This window comes from Musca autumnalis, unplaced genomic scaffold (genome assembly GCF_047663935.1).
Source record: "Musca autumnalis isolate F117 unplaced genomic scaffold, ASM4766393v1 scaffold_2, whole genome shotgun sequence".
Lineage (NCBI taxonomy): Eukaryota > Metazoa > Arthropoda > Insecta > Diptera > Muscidae > Musca > Musca autumnalis.
In genome coordinates this window covers 21,818,082-21,840,023 of record NW_027411755.1, presented here as the reverse complement: position 1 = coordinate 21,840,023, position 21,942 = coordinate 21,818,082, and the positions used below count along the sequence as shown (strand labels likewise).

General features: G+C 29.8%; 1 protein-coding gene across 1 annotated transcript in view; it reads right to left on the bottom strand.

The window, feature by feature from the left end:
• Window positions 1-21,942, bottom strand: part of Ddr (discoidin domain-containing receptor 2) — a 978,256-nt gene that overhangs the window by 399,005 nt on the left and 557,309 nt on the right. Inside the window, exons 6-7 of the mRNA XM_073967242.1 lie at window positions 16,777-16,924; window positions 2,223-2,399 (exon numbers count right to left, since the gene is read on the bottom strand). Of these exons, the coding sequence (XP_073823343.1) occupies window positions 2,223-2,399; window positions 16,777-16,924 (325 nt within the window). The remainder of the gene's footprint in view (window positions 1-2,222; window positions 2,400-16,776; window positions 16,925-21,942) is intronic.

Below are 21,942 nucleotides of genomic sequence, written 5' to 3'. Positions count from 1 at the left end.
TATTAGCATAAATACACGCAGAAAAATTTATGTTAGAAATATGTTTGGATCCAAACAAATATATGCTTGGGACCGGTTGCAAACAAATATATGTTTGGATCCAAACATAATATGTTTGGGTCCAAACAAATATATGTTTGCAACATTTTGTAACATTTCTCAATTTGATATGTTTGGGTAAAACATATTTTTTATGTTAGAACATTTTTTTCATGGGTGGAGAGAGGATGTTTGTCAACGAGAGTAATAACAGTGCTCTCGCGGCTGTGGAAAGCTGTTTTATAATAAAGAGTTGTGTGTATTGTATAATAGAAGACGTAGAAGCGAAGAAGGGGGGCTTTGGTGGCGTGTATGCGTCAAACTCGTGTGTTTCTTGTTTTGTTGTTGTTAACCAACTTAGCCAGCGAAGAAGAAAAGAAGAAATGATATGAAATATATTTTTTTTCTTTCTTCAGTGTTTTAGTTGCCTTTGTAGAGTCAAGACGGTAAAGTGAGTGAATAAATCAGTGTTTTGTGTTTTCTTAAAGAAATTGTGCTTTTTAGTAAATGAAATGCCCAATACATTTTATAATTGAATCGGAAAGTTGAATGGAATTAATTTATTGGACAAGGAAGAAATCGCATTTAATATTGGTAATTACATACATACTTATGTATATTTGAAATATGGCATATCCATATTTATTTATTACATTACATAATCATTTGATTCTAGATGCCGATTCCCCGCTGATGATTTCAACTATGAGGACAATTTGTGTTATTTCACAACTAAGGAGAAGCGTTCAACTACGTTTCTATATATTTTTTCTTTTTAGAAGTGTGACTATTTACAAATTATTTCAATCAGTTTTTCTTTTATTAAAGTGTGTTATGTATTTCTTGGAATTTTGTATGTACCTATGTGTTTGTTGTTCTTTTGCATTTCAAAAAAAAACCACAACATTTGTGTGTATACTATAGAGATAGCCAGTGAGTTCTTACTGAGAGCAAGTGAGCACACATTTTAAAGTGTTTTACATTGAATTTTACGCTCCCTTGCTCTCAGTAAGCGCCAACTGGTGTTTGTTTTTTTGTGCCTTTTGGGTTTGTATTTTTTTGCACCCAAACAAATAAAATGTTTGCACCCAAACATAAAATTGTTTCCACCCAAACATATCCTTGTTTGCACCCAAACATAGATATCTTTGCACCCAAACATAAATATCTTTGCACCCAAACATATATATGTTTCCACCCAAACATATATATGTTTCCACCCAAACATATATTTGTTTCCACCCAAACATATATTTGTTTCCACCCAAACATATATTATGTTTGGGACTGTTGCAAACATATATATGTTTGCTGCAAAATATGTTTGGGACATATGTTAGAGAGGCCGTTTTTTTTTTGCGTGTACTGAGGGAATATTTAGGATCTATTCTAACCTGTTATTGCGGAGGGTATATCTCTATATATTTCTATAATTTTGTAAATGTTATAATAATTTTGTTAGTACTCCTATGATGTTTGGTATTGAAAATGGGTTATATCGGTCCAAGTCTTGGTATAGCACCCATAGAGCGGTACCTCCCGATTTTCGATATTTTTAAGGTTTAGCCTCATTATCCCACCGAAATGGATGAAATTTTGGGGTATAAAACTGTCCACCTGAAATTTGTCGGAATAGGTCCACGCCTTCATACAGCCCTCTTAGAACGGTACCTCCAGATTTTCGATATTTTAGGTTTTACCCACATTATCCAACAACCACTGTCTTCGTTGGTAATATAAAACATTCTAGCAGAAAATATCGATATGAGTCCAGATATAGGTTTTGATATAGCCCCCATAGAACACGCCTCCCGACTATCGGCATTTTAAAGATTTTAGCCTCATAATCTGACCGAAATGACAGAAATTTGTTATTTAAAGTTCAGAGAAACCCTAAAGGCCATGTTGATGCTAACAACGTACTTAGCGTAAACAAATGTGAAGGCCTCCATGCCTTGTTCCCCTTGATTCCCATATTTAAAACCTATTTCGGCAGGTTTAAGGGTTAGTTAGTTGTTAGTTTTCCGAACATATTTACACATTCAATTTTTTGCAAGAAATTTGTATACTTCCATATTTATAGATTTCATTTCTTATTTCTCCATTCAGATATGTTTCTCATTCATGTATTTCTGTTTTTTCATTTCTTAATTTATTTATTTCTGATTTTCTTTTCTACTTACCTTTGCCAAATCCTTGATCCAAACGAAAATTATCTTTGCCCTTTTGACCATCAACCAATTGACCCAAGCCATCAACGTAACGGTCATCTTCTTCGTGGCCATCGTATGATTTATCGGATAAATCGATTTCAATGCCACGAGGTGTACCCTTGGGAATGCTGTACGATACAATACCCTCTGGAAAATAAAATACACAAGAAAAAAAGGAAACCAAGGGAGGATGAGAATATGTGAAGAAGATACAAAAAAAATGAGGTTAAGGGAAGAAAATCAAATTAAATATTAATTGATTAATGTATTGGCATTCAGTGCTGTTGTTGTAGATAAAACTAATTGAGTTGTTGTTGTTGCTGTTGCAGAATTTTTTGTTCGTAATAAGACAAATTTTTCAAGGTAGAAAATAAATTAAACCAAGCATTTATTAATATCTTTCATACAACCACAAACTATTTTAATGACCTTCTCATTTCTCAATTTACAGTCCTTAAGGAATTCTTGGAATTCGTATTTGCTATGCCAACCTATAATCTCTGCTATTATCCTCGTTTAGTCGGAACTAGTTTATGCAAATTAAATAATTTTAAATGAAATTTAATATTATAATTTATCAACAACTATGAGATGATGGCTGCCATTTGCTGGGTATAGAATTAATAGTTTTGTGGTTGGTCGGTATGTCGGTCGGTTGGTTAGTCCATCGTTTGAATAGATAGCTTTAAGGCCAGTTAGAGGAAATTAAATGCAAACAAGTGCAAATTTATATAATGTTTCAATTATTTATAATCAATTTTGAAGCTTCAATGCATTAGAAAATTATTTAAAATATTTAATTGGAATAGCAGAAGATAGGGATAGCAAGGCGGGAACAAAGTCGAATATTTTCCATGGAACTCTCAGGGGTAATTTCTTTAATATTAACTGAAATAATCAGAAATGTTAAGACTTTAATATACCTACATAACCAAAAGCCAACTATTGGACCTAAGGCAAACTTAATCAGGACTTCAAAGACAACGTTATAAAGTTTAATTAAGTTATTTATCGAAAACAAATATTTTTTCTAAAGGCAGTTTTCTTAAGGTATTACCTCCCCTCATTTATTATATTTTCGTAGGTAACCATAGAATTCCCACATTCAAGTGTTACCTAACCTCATTAAAAATACGAATTTCATACCTCAACTAAGAATGACTTGAAATCATGATATCTTCCAATGCTTATGTTTGCTGTTATTTAAACAACGAAGTTAAAGTGAACGCTAGTTACAAGGTGTAAACAATGCTCAACCAGACCCACCAACCATATTTAAAAAAAGCTCAATCCGCGCCGAACGTATAATTTCGCATAAGAAGCATGTTTGCTTTTGTTACAATTGCGTGTTGGAGCGATTAAATTCCATAGACTGGCCAGCAGTTTTGTAACGAGCTTTAATTCGCTTACTCGATTATTATAACATGCAACACAATCTCGTAGAAGTTGTTAAAACTTTTGAATAACAACATAAATTAAATTTTAAGTTAGGCAAGTCAGTAGTCATGAATTCTTGGGAAATACTTAATTTTAGCAAATTATTTTCAATTAAAAATGTAGAAATTTAAAGGTTAGGCAGTGAAATACCCTACTGAATTTTGAAACAATGTTGCTTAATAAATCAATGAAAAAATATTTTTTAAAAAATCCAGGTTTATTGCCAACCATGAAAAAATATTTTTTAAAAAATCCAGGTTTATTGCCAACCATGAAAAAATATTTTTTAAAAAATCCACGTTTATGCTAACCGTGAAAAAATATTTTTTAAAAAATCCACGTTTATGCTAACCGTGAAAAAATATTTTTTAAAAAATCCACGTTTATGCTAACCGTGAAAAAATATTTTTTAAAAAATCCGCGTTTATTGGTAACCATGAACAAATATTTTTTAAAAAATCCTCGTTTATTGCAAACCTTGAAAAAATATTTTTTAAAAAATCCACGTCTACTGCTAGCCTTGAAAAAATATTTTTTTAAAAAATCCACGTTTATTGCTAACTTTGAAAAAATATTTTTTAAAAAAATCCACGTCTATTGCTAACCTTGAAAAAATATTTTTTTTTTTAAAAAATCCACGTTTATTGCTAACCTTAAAAAAATATTTTTTAAAAAATTCCACGTCTATTGCTAACCTTGAAAAAATATTTTTTTAAAAAATCCACGTTTATTGCTAACCTTGAAAAAATATTTTTTAAAAAATCCACGTTTTTTGCCAACCCTGAAAAATATTTAAAAAATATGGTTGCCAACCATGAAAAATATTTTTTAAAAAATCCACGTTTATGCTAACCGTGAAAAAATATTTTTTAAAACATCCACGTTTATGCTAACCGTGAAAAAATATTTTTTAAAAAATCCACGTTTATGCTGACCGTGAAAAAATATTTTTTAAAAAATCCACGTTTATGCTAACCGTGAAAAAATATTTTTTAAAAAATCCACGTTTATGCTAACCGTGAAAAAATATTTTTTAAAAAATCCACGTTTATGCTAACCGTGAAAAAATATTTTTTAAAAAATCCACGTTTATGCTAACCGTGAAAAAATGTTTTTTAAAAAATCCACGTTTATTGCTAACCTTGAAAAAATATTTTTTAAAAAATCCACGTTTATTGCTAACCTTGAAAAAATATTTTTTAAAAAATCCACGTTTATTGCTAACCTTGAAAAAATATTTTTTAAAAAATCCACGTTTCTTGCTAAACTTGAAAAAATGTTTTTTAAAAAATCCACGTTTATTGCTAAACATGAAAAAATATTTTTTAAAAAATCCACGTTTATTGGCAACCATGAAAAAAATATTTTTTAAAAAATCCACGTTTATTGGCAACCATGAAAAAAATATTTTTTAAAAAATCCACGTTTATTGGCAACCATGAAAAAAATATTTTTTAACAAATCCACGTTTATTGGCAACCATGTAAAAATACTTTTTTAAAAAATCCACGTTTATTGGCAACCATGAAAAAAATAGTTTTTAAAAAAATCCACGTTTAGTGCCAACAATGAAAAAATATTTTTTAAAAAAAAAATCCACATTTTTTACCACCTATGAAAAATATTTTTTTTTAAATCCACGTTTATGCCAACGATGAAAAAATATTTTTTTAAAAATCCAAAATGCCAACCATCAAAAAATATTTTTCTAAAAAATCCACGTTTATTGCCAACCATGAAAAAATATTTTTTAAAAATCCACGTTAATTGTTAAACATGAAAAAATATTTTTTAAAAACCCACCTTTATTGTTAAACATGAAAAAATATTTTTTAAAATATCAACATTTATGCTAACCGTGAAAAAATATTTTTTAAAAAATCCACGATTACGCCAACCGTGAAAAATATTTTTTAAAAAATCCACGTTTATGCTAACCGTGAAAAAATATTTTTTAAAAAATCCACGTTTATGCTAACCGTGAAACAATATTTTTTAAAAAATCCACGTTTATGCTAACCGTGAAAAAATATTTTTTAAAAAATCCACGTTTATGCTAACCGTAAAAAAATATTTTTTAAAAAATCCACGTTTATGCTAATCGTGAAAAAATATTTTTTAAAAAATCCACGTTTATGCTAACCGTGGAAAAATATTTTTTAAAAAATCCACGTTTATGCTAACCGTGAAAAAATATTTTTTATAAAATAAACGTTTATTACTAAACATGAAAAATTACTTTTTTTAAAAAATCCACGTTTATTGCTAATCGTGAAAAAATATTTTTTAAAAAATCCACGGTTATGGCTAACCTTGAAAAAAATATTTTTTAAAAATCCACGTTTATTGTTAACCTTGAAAAAATATTTTTTAAAAAATCCACGTTTATTGCTAATCGTGAAAAAATATTTTTTAAAAAATCCACGTTTATTGATAACCTCGAAAAAATATTTTTTAAAAAATCCACGTTGATTACTAACCATGAAAAAATATTTTTTAAAATGTCCCCGTTTATTGCTAATAACGAAAAAATATTTTTTTTAAAAATCCACGTTTATTGCAAACCATGAAAATATTTTTTTTTCAAAATCCTCGTATTTTGTCACCCCTGAAAAAATACTAAGCTACTTTTCTTATTTTATTAAACAAGAAATTAATTAACCTCTTTAATTGAGGTTGGTCTTGTTTATTATAAGGCGGCTTCGAATATATTTCCCAATATTTCTACAATTTGTACGAAATAAATTTTAAAATCCACCCATGAAAAACCACTGCATTTTTGTGACTGTCCATGGCATTTTGGCAAACTTCAATCACGATAGTTATAAATTCCGTTTATTTTTCAATTTGCCACAAAATTCCATTAAATTTTTAAAACATACGGTTTCGTTGCCAAGGCTTCCTGCACGCTACCCACACACACACACCGTTCAATTTGATTGTTGATATTTGTTTCTGGTATTTTTTCTATAATTAAATATGATAACGAAATTTATTGATTTCCTTTTCAATTTTTTTCCAAACCTAAAATCTGGGTAGCTTGAAATTGAATTGTTTTGTATAATTCCATTTTACCACAGAGCAACAAATATAAGCGACAACAGCAAACAGACACACACACACACCTACAATATTCTTGCTGACAATACAAATCCATCCATAAATGAAGGAATGAAAAAAATATCTGATGTTGTAACACAAATGTACATAACATGAAATCTGATTTATTTTGGTTTTGTGTGAATTTTTTCGTTAATTTTCCCCTCCCTCTTTTGTCCAGCAAGTAAACACAATTTCCGAAATTAGCCACTACATGAAATAGTTGACCACTGTGATGGATAAGCGTTTCGTATATGGGGATTTCCATGCAGAGATTTGTTAAAGGATATTTTGTCATCCATCATCACAACAATAAACACAGATTTTTAAAATATTTTTCAAACAAATAATTTTTCAAAAAAATATTAAAACATTTTTTTCCAATTTTTTTTTTCAAAAAAATATTTTTTCAAACGTGTATTTAAAAAAAATATTTTTCAGACGCATTTTTTTAAAACATTTTTGTTTTCAAAGGTTGGTTTTTTAAAAAATATTAAAAAAAAATTGAAACTTGGATTTAAAAAAATATGTTTTTAAACGTGAATTTTTTAAAAAATATTTATATAAAACGTGGATTTTTTAAATAATATTTTATCAAACAGGGATTTAAAAAAAATTTCAGTCGTGGATTGTTTAAACAAATATTTTTTCAAACGTGGATTCTTTAAACGTGAATTTTTTAAAAAAATAATTTTTTAAACGAAGATTTTTTAAAATAAAGCGAGGATTTTTTAAATAATAATTTATCAAACAGGGATTTTTAAATTTTTTTTCAGTAGTGGTTTTTTTAAGAAAATATTTTTCACACGTGGAATTTTTATAAACTATTCTTTTAAAACGTGTTTTTAAAAAAATATGTTCTCAAACGTGGGTTTTTTAAAAAATATTTTTTAAAATATGTTTTTAAAAAATATTCTTTCAAACGTGGATTTTTTAAAAAATATTTTTTTTAAACGTGGATTTTTTAAAAAATATTTTTCAAACGAGGATTTTTAAAACATATTCTTCCAAACGTGGATTTTTTAAAAAAAATATTTTTCAAACGTGGATTTAAAAAAAAAATATTTTTCACACGTGAATTTTTTAAAAAAATATTTTTCAATCTTTGATTTTTTAAAAAAATATTTTTCAAAAGTGGAGTTTTTAAAAAATATTTTTCAAACATGGATTTTTAAAAAAATATTTTTTAAATGTGGATTTTTTAAAAAAATATTTTTTAAACGTGGATTTTTAAAAAAAATATTTTTCAAACGTGGATTTTTTAAAAAATATTTTTCAAACGTGGATTTTTTAAAAAATATTTTTTTCAAACGTGGATTTTTAAAAAAATATCTTTTTTAAACGTGCATTTTTAAAAAAAAAATTTTTTCAAACGTGGATTTTTAAAAAAAAAAAATTTCAAACGTGGATTTTAAAAAAAAAAATTTCAAACGTGGATTTTTAAAAAAAAATATTTTTCAAAAGTGGATTTTTAAAAAAAATATTTTTCAAACGTGGATTTTTTAAAAAATATTTTTTTCTAACGTGGATTAAAAAAATATTTGTTTCAAACGTTAATTAAAAAATATTTTTTTCAAACGTGGATTTAAAAATATTTTTTTCAAACGTGGATTTAAAAAATATTTTTTTCAAACGTGGATTTAAAAAATATTTTTTTCAAACGTGGATTTAAAAAATATTTTTTTCAAACGTGGATTTTTTAAAAAATATTTTTTCAAACGTGGATTTTTAAAAATTATATTTTTCAAACGTGGATTTTTAAAAATTATATTTTTCAAACATGGGTTTTTGTAAAAATATTTTTTTCAAACGTGGATTTTTAAAAATTATATTTTTCAAACGTGGATTTTTAAAAATTATATTTTTCAAACTTGCGTTTTTGTAAAAATATTTTTTTCAAACGTGGATATTTAAAAATTATATTTTTCAAACTTGCGTTTTTGTAAAAATATTTTTTTCAAACGTGGATTTAAAAAAAAAAATCAAACGTGGATTTTTAAAAAAAAATATTGTTTTCAAACGTGGATTTTTTAAAAAATATTTTTTTCAAACTTGAACTTTTTAAAGAATATTTTTTTTCAAACGTGGATTTTTTAAAGAATATTTTTCCATGTGTCATTAGACAAATAAACGTGGATTTTTTAAAGAATATTTTTCCATGTGTCATTAGACAAATAAACGTGGATTTTTTAAAGAATATTTTTCCATGTGTCATTAGACAAATAAACGTGGATTTTTTAAAGAATATTTTTCCATGTGTCATTAGACAAATAAACGTGGATTTTTTAAAGAATATTTTTCCATGTGTCATTAGACAAATAAACGAGGATTTTTTAAAGAATATTTTTCCATGTGTCATTAGACAAATAAACGTGGATTTGTTAAAGAATATTTTTCCATGTGTCATTAGACAAATAAACGTGGATTTTTTAAAGAATATTTTTCCATGTGTCATTAGACAAATAAACGTGGATTTTTTAAAGAATATTTTTCCATGTGTCATTAGACCAATAAACGTGGATTTTTTAAAGAATATTTTTCCATGTGTCATTAGACAAATAAACGTGGATTTTTTAAAGAATATTTTTCCATGTGTCATTAGACCAATAAACGTGGATTTTTTAAAGAATATTTTTCCATGTGTCATTAGACAAATAAACGTGGATTTTTTAAAGAATATTTTTCCATGTGTCATTAGACAAATAAACGTGGATTTTTTAAAGAATATTTTTCCATGTGTCATTAGACAAATAAACGTGGATTTTTTAAAGAATATTTTTCCATGTGTCATTAGACAAATAAACGTGGATTTTTTAAAGAATATTTTTCCATGTGTCATTAGACCAATAAACGTGGATTTTTTAAAGAATATTTTTCCATGTGTCATTAGACAAATAAACGTGGATTTTTTAAAGAATATTTTTCCATGTGTCATTAGACAAATAAACGTGGATTTTTTAAAGAATATTTTTCCATGTGTCATTAGACAAATAAACGTGGATTTTTTAAAGAATATTTTTCCATGTGTCATTAGACAAATAAACGTGGATTTTTTAAAGAATATTTTTCCATGTGTCATTAGACCAATAAACGTGGATTTTTTAAAGAATATTTTTCCATGTGTCATTAGACAAATAAACGTGGATTTTTTAAAGAATATTTTTCCATGTGTCATTAGACAAATAAACGTGGATTTTTTAAAGAATATTTTTCCATGTGTCATTAGACAAATAAACGTGGATTTTTTAAAGAATATTTTTCCATGTGTCATTAGACAAATAAACGTGGATTTTTTAAAGAATATTTTTCCATGTGTCATTAGACCAATAAACGTGGATTTTTTAAAGAATATTTTTCCATGTGTCATTAGACAAATAAACGTGGATTTTTTAAAGAATATTTTTCCATGTGTCATTAGACAAATAAACGTGGATTTTTTAAAGAATATTTTTCCATGTGTCATTAGACAAATAAACGTGGATTTTTTAAAGAATATTTTTCCATGTGTCATTAGACAAATAAACGAGGATTTTTTAAAGAATATTTTTCCATGTGTCATTAGACAAATAAACGTGGATTTGTTAAAGAATATTTTTCCATGTGTCATTAGACAAATAAACGAGGATTTTTTAAAGAATATTTTTCCATGTGTCATTAGACAAATAAACGTGGATTTTTTAAAGAATATTTTTCCATGTGTCATTAGACCAATAAACGTGGATTTTTTAAAGAATATTTTTCCATGTGTCATTAGACAAATAAACGTGGATTTTCTAAAGAATATTTTTCCATGTGTCATTAGACAAATAAACGTGGATTTTTTAAAGAATATTTTTCCATGTGTCATTAGACCAATAAACGTGGATTTTTTAAAGAATATTTTTCCATGTGTCATTAGACAAATAAACGTGGATTTTTTAAAGAATATTTTTCCATGTGTCATTAGACAAATAAACGTGGATTTTTTAAAGAATATTTTTCCATGTGTCATTAGACAAATAAACGTGGATTTTTTAAAGAATATTTTTCCATGTGTCATTAGACAAATAAACGTGGATTGCTTAAAGAATATTTTTCCATGTGTCATTAGACAAATAAACGTGGATTTTTTAAAGAATATTTTTCCATGTGTCATTAGACAAATAAACGTGGATTTTTTAAAGAATATTTTTCCATGTGTCATTAGACAAATAAACGTGGATTTTTTAAAGAATATTTTTCCATGTGTCATTAGACAAATAAACGTGGATTTTTTAAAGAATATTTTTCCATGTGTCATTAGACAAATAAACGAGGATTTTTTAAAGAATATTTTTCCATGTGTCATTAGACAAATAAACGTGGATTTTTTAAAGAATATTTTTCCATGTGTCATTAGACAAATAAACGAGGATTTTTTAAAGAATATTTTTCCATGTGTCATTAGACAAATAAACGTGGATTTTTTAAAGAATATTTTTCCATGTGTCATTAGACAAATAAACGTGGATTTTTTAAAGAATATTTTTCCATGTGTCATTAGACAAATAAACGTGGATTTTTTAAAGAATATTTTTCCATGTGTCATTAGACCAATAAACGTGGATTTTTTAAAGAATATTTTTCCATGTGTCATTAGACAAATAAACGTGGATTTTTTAAAGAATATTTTTCCATGTGTCATTAGACCAATAAACGTGGATTTTTTAAAGAATATTTTTCCATGTGTCATTAGACAAATAAACGTGGATTTTTTAAAGAATATTTTTCCATGTGTCATTAGACAAATAAACGTGGATTTTTTAAAGAATATTTTTCCATGTGTCATTAGACAAATAAACGTGGATTTTTTAAAGAATATTTTTCCATGTGTCATTAGACAAATAAACGTGGATTTTTTAAAGAATATTTTTCCATGTGTCATTAGACAAATAAACGTGGATTTTTTAAAGAATATTTTTCCATGTGCCATTAGACCAATAAACGTGGATTTTTTAAAGAATATTTTTCCATGTGTCATTAGACAAATAAACGTGGATTTTTTAAAGAATATTTTTCCATGTGTCATTAGACAAATAAACGTGGATTTTTTAAAGAATATTTTTCCATGTGTCATTAGACAAATAAACGTGGATTTTTTAAAGAATATTTTTCCATGTGTCATTAGACAAATAAACGTGGATTTTTTAAAGAATATTTTTCCATGTGTCATTAGACAAATAAACGTGGATTTTTTAAAGAATATTTTTCCATGTGTCATTAGACAAATAAACGTGGATTTTTTAAAGAATATTTTTCCATGTGTCATTAGACAAATAAACGTGGATTTTTTAAAGAATATTTTTCCATGTGTCATTAGACAAATAAACGTGGATTTTTTAAAGAATATTTTTCCATGTGTCATTAGACAAATAAACGTGGATTTTTTAAAGAATATTTTTCCATGTGTCATTAGACAAATAAACGTGGATTTTTTAAAGAATATTTTTCCATGTGTCATTAGACAAATAAACGTGGATTTTTTAAAGAATATTTTTCCATGTGTCATTAGACAAATAAACGTGGATTTTTTAAAGAATATTTTTCCATGTGTCATTAGACAAATAAACGTGGATTTTTTAAAGAATATTTTTCCATGTGTCATTAGACAAATAAACGTGGATTTTTTAAAGAATATTTTTCCATGTGTCATTAGACAAATAAACGTGGATTTTTTAAAGAATATTTTTCCATGTGTCATTAGACAAATAAACGTGGATTTTTTAAAGAATATTTTTCCATGTGTCATTAGACAAATAAACGTGGATTTTTTAAAGAATATTTTTCCATGTGTCATTAGACAAATAAACGTGGATTTTTTAAAGAATATTTTTCCATGTGTCATTAGACAAATAAACGTGGATTTTTTAAAGAATATTTTTCCATGTGTCATTAGACAAATAAACGTGGATTTTTTAAAGAATATTTTTCCATGTGTCATTAGACAAATAAACGTGGATTTTTTAAAGAATATTTTTCCATGTGTCATTAGACAAATAAACGTGGATTTTTTAAAGAATATTTTTCCATGTGTCATTAGACAAATAAACGTGGATTTTTTAAAGAATATTTTTCCATGTGTCATTAGACAAATAAACGTGGATTTTTTAAAGAATATTTTTCCATGTGTCATTAGACAAATAAACGTGGATTTTTTAAAGAATATTTTTCCATGTGTCATTAGACAAATAAACGTGGATTTTTTAAAGAATATTTTTCCATGTGTCATTAGACAAATAAACGTGGATTTTTTAAAGAATATTTTTCCATGTGTCATTAGACAAATAAACGTGGATTTTTTAAAGAATATTTTTCCATGTGTCATTAGACAAATAAACGTGGATTTTTTAAAGAATATTTTTCCATGTGTCATTAGACAAATAAACGTGGATTTTTTAAAGAATATTTTTCCATGTGTCATTAGACAAATAAACGTGGATTTTTTAAAGAATATTTTTCCATGTGTCATTAGACAAATAAACGTGGATTTTTTAAAGAATATTTTTCCATGTGTCATTAGACAAATAAACGTGGATTTTTTAAAGAATATTTTTCCATGTGTCATTAGACAAATAAACGTGGATTTTTTAAAGAATATTTTTCCATGTGTCATTAGACAAATAAACGTGGATTTTTTAAAGAATATTTTTCCATGTGTCATTAGACAAATAAACGTGGATTTTTTAAAGAATATTTTTCCATGTGTCATTAGACAAATAAACGTGGATTTTTTAAAGAATATTTTTCCATGTGTCATTAGACAAATAAACGTGGATTTTTTAAAGAATATTTTTCCATGGGTCATTAGACAAAAAAACGTGGATTTTTTAAAGAATATTTTTCCATGGGTCATTAGACAAAAAAACGTGGATTTTTTAAAGAATATTTTTCCATGGGTCATTAGACAAAAAAACGTGGATTTTTTAAAGAATATTTTTCCATGGGTCATTAGACAAAAAAACGTGGATTTTTTAAGAATATTCGAAAGACCCATATCTACATGTCATTTCTATTTGAGCCATTTATCATACATATATGTATGTATGTGTTTATGTTTGCCACCATAAACATCATTGCAAACAATGGCCATCAATATCATCGCTACTCTACATCCGACCAGAAAAAAATCTACAGCATATCGAACGAGAACCAATACCGCCAAAATCGAATAGCAGCAGTGGCAAAAACACAGAAATTTCATACTGCAACCAAAAAAAAACCAGCAAACAGCAACCAAAGGCAGTAAAGACTATTTATCCTTATGATGCCAGCCATCCTCTATCCTATTTCCAGCTACTGCTACTAACCACACATAGCGGACCCCATAAAACCACTGACCTCTATTTTAGTTTTAGCCGAATATTTGTCGAATTTTTGCATTTGGTTTGTGTGTTGTTATGGCAACATATATGCCTACATATGGCGATGACATACTAATATTGAATTTTTCGTTGACCAATGAATATTTCTGACCAAATTCAATATCCACATACAACATATTTACCATGGTTCCAACGAAAGTTGTACAGGGTAAAAGGCCTATAAGATAAGGACTTACTTGGAGAGATTAGGTGGTTATGGCTATGCCACAATCGGTTTTTGGTCTAGAAAGAAAATATGAACCATATCTAATATGAATGTCTTCGAACATAAATATTGTATTTGTGAGTGCACGTGTGTATGTTTGTTTCATTATGTATTTATCCTATTGTCATTCTTCGTTGACTGTCATGGTTATCTTTGGGGAGACAGGTCCTTTAGAAATGTTTTGGCATTGATTGTCATTACATGTCGTTATGATTTTATCTACTTGCACATGTCTGTCTTTTGTAATTGAAATGATTTCCAAATGTAATTTACTTGGAGTGGCATAAATATTTGATGGATTTATTTTGATTTGTATTTTCTATATCTGTACTCATTAAGGGGCTAAAGGAATAAAGCAAAAGGAAAATAAGGTGGTTTAAAAATCCACGTTTATTGCTGTGATGATGGATAAAAAATATTCTTTAAAAAATCCACGTTTATTGTTGTGATGATGGATAAAAAATATTCTTTAAAAAATCCACGTTTATTGCTGTGATGATGGATGAAAAAATATTCTTTAAAAAATCCACGTTTATTGCTGTGATGATGGATGCAAAAATATTCGTTAAAAATACACGTTTATTGCTGTGATGATGGATGAAAAAATATTCTTTCAAAAATCCACGTTTATTGCTTTTTTAAAGAATATTTTTTCATGGCTCATCACAGCAATAAACGTGGATTTTTTAAAGAATATTTTTTCATGGCTCATCACAGCAATAAACGTGGATTTTTTAAAGAATATTTTTTATCCATCATCACAGCAATAAACGTGGATTTTTTAAAGAATATTTTTTATCCATCATCACAGCAATAAACGTGGATTTTTTAAAGAATATTTTTATGATGGATAAAAATATTCTTTAAAAAATCCACGTTTATTGCTGTGATGAGCCATGAAAAAATATTCTTTAAAAAATCCACGTTTATTGCTGTGATGAGCCATGAAAAAATATTCTTTAAAAAATCCACGTTTATTGCTGTGATGAGCCATGAAAAAATATTCTTTAAAAAATCCACGTTTATTGCTGTGATGAGCCATGAAAAAATATTCTTTAAAAAATCCACGTTTATTGCTGTGATGAGCCATGAAAAAATATTCTTTAAAAAATCCACGTTTATTGCTGTGATGAGCCATGAAAAAATATTCTTTAAAAAATCCACGTTTATTGCTGTGATGAGCCATGAAAAAATATTCTTTAAAAAATCCACGTTTATTGCTGTGATGAGCCATGAAAAAATATTCTTTAAAAAATCCACGTTTATTGCTGTGATGAGCCATGAAAAAATATTCTTTAAAAAATCCACGTTTATTGCTGTGATGAGCCATGAAAAAATATTCTTTAAAAAATCCACGTTTATTGCTGTGATGAGCCATGAAAAAATATTCTTTAAAAAATCCACGTTTATTGCTGTGATGAGCCATGAAAAAATATTCTTTAAAAAATCCACGTTTATTGCTGTGATGAGCCATGAAAAAATATTCTTTAAAAAATCCACGTTTATTGCTGTGATGACCCATGAAAAAATATTCTTTAAAAAATCCACGTTTATTGCTGTGATGAGCCATGAAAAAATATTCTTTAAAAAATCCACGTTTATTGCTGTGATGAGCCATGAAAAAATATTCTTTAAAAAATCCACGTTTATTGCTGTGATGAGCCATGAAAAAATATTCTTTAAAAAATCCACGTTTATTGCTGTGATGAGCCATGAAAAAATATTCTTTAAAAAATCCACGTTTATTGCTGTGATGAGCCATGAAAAAATATTCTTTAAAAAATCCACGTTTATTGCTGTGATGAGCCATGAAAAAAAATTCTTTAAAAAATCCACGTTTATTGCTGTGATGGGGTATGAAAAAATATTCTTTAAAAAATCCACGTTTATTGCTGTGATGAGCCATGAAAAAATATTCTTTAAAAAATCCACGTTTATTGCTGTGATGAGCCATGAAAAAATAATCTTTAAAAAATTCACGTTTATTGCTGTGATGATGGATGAAAAAATATTCTTTAAAAAATCCACGTTTATTTATGATGGATGAAAAAATATTCTTTAAAAAATCTACGTTTATTGCTGTGATGATGGATGAAAAAATATTCTTTAAAAAATCCACGTTTATTGCTGTGATGATGGATGAAAAAATATTCTTTCAAAAATCCACGTTTATTGCTGTGATGAGCAATAAAAAATGTTCTTTAAAAAATCGTTTATTGCTGGGATGAGCCATGAAAAGTAAAAAAGAAGGAGCCGAAATGAAGGTGACCTCCACAATTACCCACCTCAAAGAGAAGAAAATTGGATATTATAATTTCATACAAAAACACTGGCGCCAATACTTTACAACACAGTTTTTTTAATAACCTTTTTAAAAACTTACCTTCCCATGGACATCCAATAACTTCAGCCCGCAAACACACTGTCCGATCGTATTGGCTGTAGGGGTAAATGCGCACTTTTGATGCAAAAATTATGGGATGTAACACGTTTTCCACTTCACTGTAAGTGTTGGTGTTTCCAGGCAAAATCTGTAAAGGAGAAAAAGAGGAAAACATAAATTTAAAAAATAGTGTTCTGTTGTTTAGTGACCGTAGTCATAAGCAAGCATATTTATTACTTTGAAAACATAATCATAATTTTTAGTTTATTGCTTTTGTAATTGGTATTGGGTTTTTAACGCCTTCTTTGTGATGAAATTATGAAAAAGTATTACAAATAAATAAAAAGCTACAAGGAAAAGAAACAGGCTTAGAAAGTAGTTCGACAAAGTGTAGATGAGTGTGTAGCCATATCTAGTGTTTGGAGTTTAGATCGCTTCAAACATTTACTCTGTGCAATAATTTCTGCCGAAAAAAAAATAAGGATAGCTGCTAGGCAATCCATCGGCAAACTATTCATTGAATCAGTTGATGTCATGTTGAATGCATTTCTGTTGACTTTCAGTTAATGTCATTGTTGAAAATCAACAAAAAAAGCTGAAGTGAAGATATGTTCAATGGTGGAATTGTCAGATCTAAAGCAGCATTCGTTTAATCCTTCACTCAGTACGCTGGATATAAGCAACGGTTAGTATACTATCGATTTCTGCTTGCTTTTTATTTTCAATCAGCTTACTGCAGTCTTGGTGCTATTTAGTACCATATTCAGATATTTGCTCTACGGCACGTCGACATCGTCACAGTAGCCTGAACATTCTTTTATATAGTTCTACTAAACCTATACACTGAATAGTTGTATCCCACTGGAAGCATTACTTGGTGGTACAGGGCGCGCCCACAGGTTGCGGATAGTGGAAAAATTTATTTTCTCTGGATGAGAAGGCGATTATTTGGCTCCTTCAAAACACCCAACCGAACACGATCCAGCGTGGCGTCTCAAGTAACTAGGTTATATCTGCCGAAGAATATTTTAATATCCCACCCACGAGTGTCCGTTCCCAGCAAAAAAAGTCCTCCCAAAATCATGGGTTTCGTAAGGGATTTTTGGCAATTCCCCTTTCTTCCCCATTATTTTTACAAGGACATGTCGCACTCAGTTTGTGGTTATTTAATGACCACTAGAATAACTAGTTATTCTGTGGCCACTAGAAGTTGAAAAGTAAGGTGAAAAAAATCTATTTTTAGAACAGTTGTGTAGAGAATTTGTTTTTATTTCATCACACTTCTTACTTTTATTTTACTTTATTTTATTTCGCTGTCTGCCCGAATTGAACCCACGAACCCTCTGAGACACTACACACTATGCCACGCACACGAATATTAAGGGTTGCTTAAGAACTTAAATGTGCAGTGCACATGTGCACCACGAACTGTTATTGTTTAATTAAAAAACCTCGCGTGCCGACGGTGAGCGTTGAACACACAACCGTAGGATTTATAGTCGGACACACTCTCACTGTGCCACCGTCGTCATTACTTAGTGAGGAGTAAAGTAAGTACGTTTACCTTGTACATTTTTTAGGAAGTAACCCATTACCTTTCAGATTACTTGTAATGCGAAAAGAAGCTTGTTTACATTACTTTGTAAAGGGTTACGTAATGACTACCAGATCCAAATTTTTGCTGGGTTTGGACCCATAGGTAGCAGGCCTATTACCAAGCTAGGAATTGTAGGTTAGCATTCCACATTTACGAATACATATTTTTAAGGAATCGCTAAACATGAACTGCAAAAATAAACCAGAATACACATTGGCGAACTTTGGATATCGTATAAGAATTAGGAGTGGATTCTGGAATGTGAGAACGCTCCAAGTTTCTCCAACCTGAACGAGAAAAGCTGAGATATCGAATTTTTATACTTGGTCGGGCTTAGGAATATATGACAATAATGGTGAACGTAGACATCTGCAACGCAAAAAATGGTTATTGGTGGGACCCAATTTGAACAGAAAGAGTGTCACAAGATCACCTGGACATCGCATTATCGGTTTCCTGAGCTACCTAAAAAAACCCTGCAACCACCAACTACACTTTCTTCTGTTTCTCGAGGACAAATAAATACTTCGTAGCACAATGACCCGAAAACTGTAAAAATTCTTACGCTAAATAAATGAAACAAGTAAAAAAGTATCACTCGGCTTCGCCGACAGAGATATACCCTTAGCCCATGTGAATTTTAATTTTCATCTACGGACAGATCGAATGTAATTATCGTCTTTATAGAATTTTGTGTCACTTTTTGGACATATGAGCTTGCCGACAAAAATGTGAATTAGGATTAAAGTTTAAAAGTGTTGCGGAGGAAGTACTTAAAGGAATGGACCGACAAAGTGCATTATGGAAGTGTATCTTTTTTGGGAGTCATAACTTTTCGATAGATATCTCGTTACTAGTCATTCCAGTGGGTCATCGTATAACTTTTGGACCAGTAAGCCAGGAAGCATAGAAAACATAATATCGCTGTAAACAGGACCACAACGAACAGCATCGGTATACGTTCGCAAAGGATCTTCGAACAGACCCTAAACTGCACTTAGACAGCTGCCCTAAGGAGAGGGCCGTATGGGCCATTTAAGAAGTTAAACTAAATTTGGACAAACTATTAGGAGATCCAAAGTTTGGACCAAATTCTTTACTCCTTTCAAGAGATATCGTGCATACAGTTTTAGTAACTTTTTTAAAAATTTGGGCGGAAGTACCGGACGTTCTGAACCCATTTTCGAACTGAAACTAAGTTTGGGCAAACTATGACGAAGGCCAAATTTTGGACCAAATCGGTTGATCAGTTCGAGAGTTATTGTGCTCTCCAGTCACTACATATGGTGCCATAGGGTTTTTTACACCTTTCGGGCTGTTTTCTCCAAACGTATCGACTTGCCCCAGAAAAAACGTTTACCATCGTAATTGAGGCAGCGACTGCAAGTTGCTTCAACAAACATCAAAGTGAATCGAGAGCAGGTCTTAAAGTGAACTTACCCGAACTTTTGTATGGGAGGTACCCCAAGGAGTGCACACATATAGTCCCTATTCGAACCTTACCTATATCTGGTAGATATATTAGGATGTGTAATGCATGGTCAAATCGGTCACTCCGTTTAAGAGTTACCGTGCGCACAATTTTCAAAATTAAACTAAGATTGGACAAAATATTACGAAGTCCAAATTTTGAACCGATATATCGGTATATCTGTTCGAGAGTTATCTTGCGCTCCAACCACTACTCACGGTGTCATATGGTTTTTCACCTTACAGACTAATTTGTAAGGAAGTATGGACTTGCCCCTGATGGAAATTTAACCGCCGTATTAGGGGCAGTTAATACAAGTTGTTACAACTAAACCTAAACTGTACTTTTCCCAAATTATGTGTGACAGGTACCCGAAGGATTGGACCGACATGTCCTGTAGACATTTCACGATTTGCAAAGTATGGACTAAATCGGTTACTCCCTTCATGAGTTATCGTGCGCACAAATTTTCCGAACATTTTCGAATTTTTGTGGGGGATGTACCGGAGGGAGTGTACCGATATAACCCATCTTCGAACTTAAACTAATTTTGTACAAAATATTACGAAAACCAAATTTTGGGCCGAATCGGTTGATCCGTTCGAGAGTTATCGTGCGCTCAAGCCAGACAGACAGACGGACGCACGGACATGGCTAAATCAACTCCAAATTGTCGGAACCGGATTTCGTCCAAACATACTTAGGGTCTAACACCGTTATTTCAACGAGGCACATTTGCCCTTATAAATGCTGAAGGATCGGTGAATGATCGGTGCACACGATAATTCTCGAGAGGAGTGTCTGACATTGGTCCAACCTTCCATTGTAATATTTCTCTAACACTTAAATCAAGTTCGAAGGTCTTCATCGTTCGACTCCCTCCGGTATTTTCCATATAAACGTTACAAAAGAAACGATTAATTGCAGTTGAAGATAGTTTTGATATTTTAAGGACCCGAAAGTCAACATATCTAAAGGTAACCTACTTAACTGTGTGGTTTCTATAGAAGTGACTCTCAAAATTAGATCAAGTTCAATATGAACCATTTAGCCTGTTCCTTCAGGGTGAGTTCTAGGATCTTCTTCAAATGTCATTATGCTGAAATTTTGATAGCATGTTGTCCTTGTGATATTCTATAATAATACCCCAACAACCTCATAATTTTTGCCCTCCACCATAAGATTTGTAACAAATCGACGTCTTTGTAAAAATCGAAATATTCGTCGGAGATACGCATAAAATTCTAAGTCGATATAACAATGTCTTTCTGTTCGTTGATCCGTCTATCTGTTGATACAAGACACATCTCGCAATATATAAGACAGAACTTTATAATTTGGCACAGGAGTTTCCTTTACTCCTGGGATGTCTTTTCGGTCAAATGTTTGATATAGCCCTACCGATTTTTATTATTTTTAAGTCTGTGGTCTCAATTTTCCCCTGAAATAACAGAAATTAGGCATTAAGTCTTCGGTGGGGGGTATACAACTATCCCCCTAAAGTTTATCGGTATGAGTCCATTACATATAGGCCCCAAAGAACGGCCTCTTCAGATTTTCGGAATTTAGAAGGTTTTGGCCTTAATATCGCACCGAAATGGCTGAAGTTTGGTATTAAGCCTTCGTTAGGGATATAAACATGTCCACATGAATGTTGTCGGTATAGGTCTTTATATAAGCCCCATATAAGGTATTTTGAAGGTTGTGGCCTTAATATACCACCGAAACGGCTGAAATTTGGTATGTATTCTTCGTTGGGGGTATACAATTTTCCACCTGAATCTAACACATAGAATGGTACTTCCCGATTTTCGATATTTTGATGGTTTTAGCCTCAATGTCCCGCCGAAATGGCTGAAATTTGGTATTTAGTCTACGTTTGGGGAATAAAATTTTAACCCTGAAATTTGTTTACGTCTTCACGTAGCCCCATAGAAGGGTATCGCCAGATTTTTGGTATTTTGAAGGTTGTGGCCTCAATATCAGAAATTTTGTATTTGGTCTTCGTTGGGGGAATAAAACTTTCCACTTGATGTTTGTCGGTACAGTTCGACGGCTTCATATAGCCCCCATAGAACGGTACCTCCCGATTTTCCGT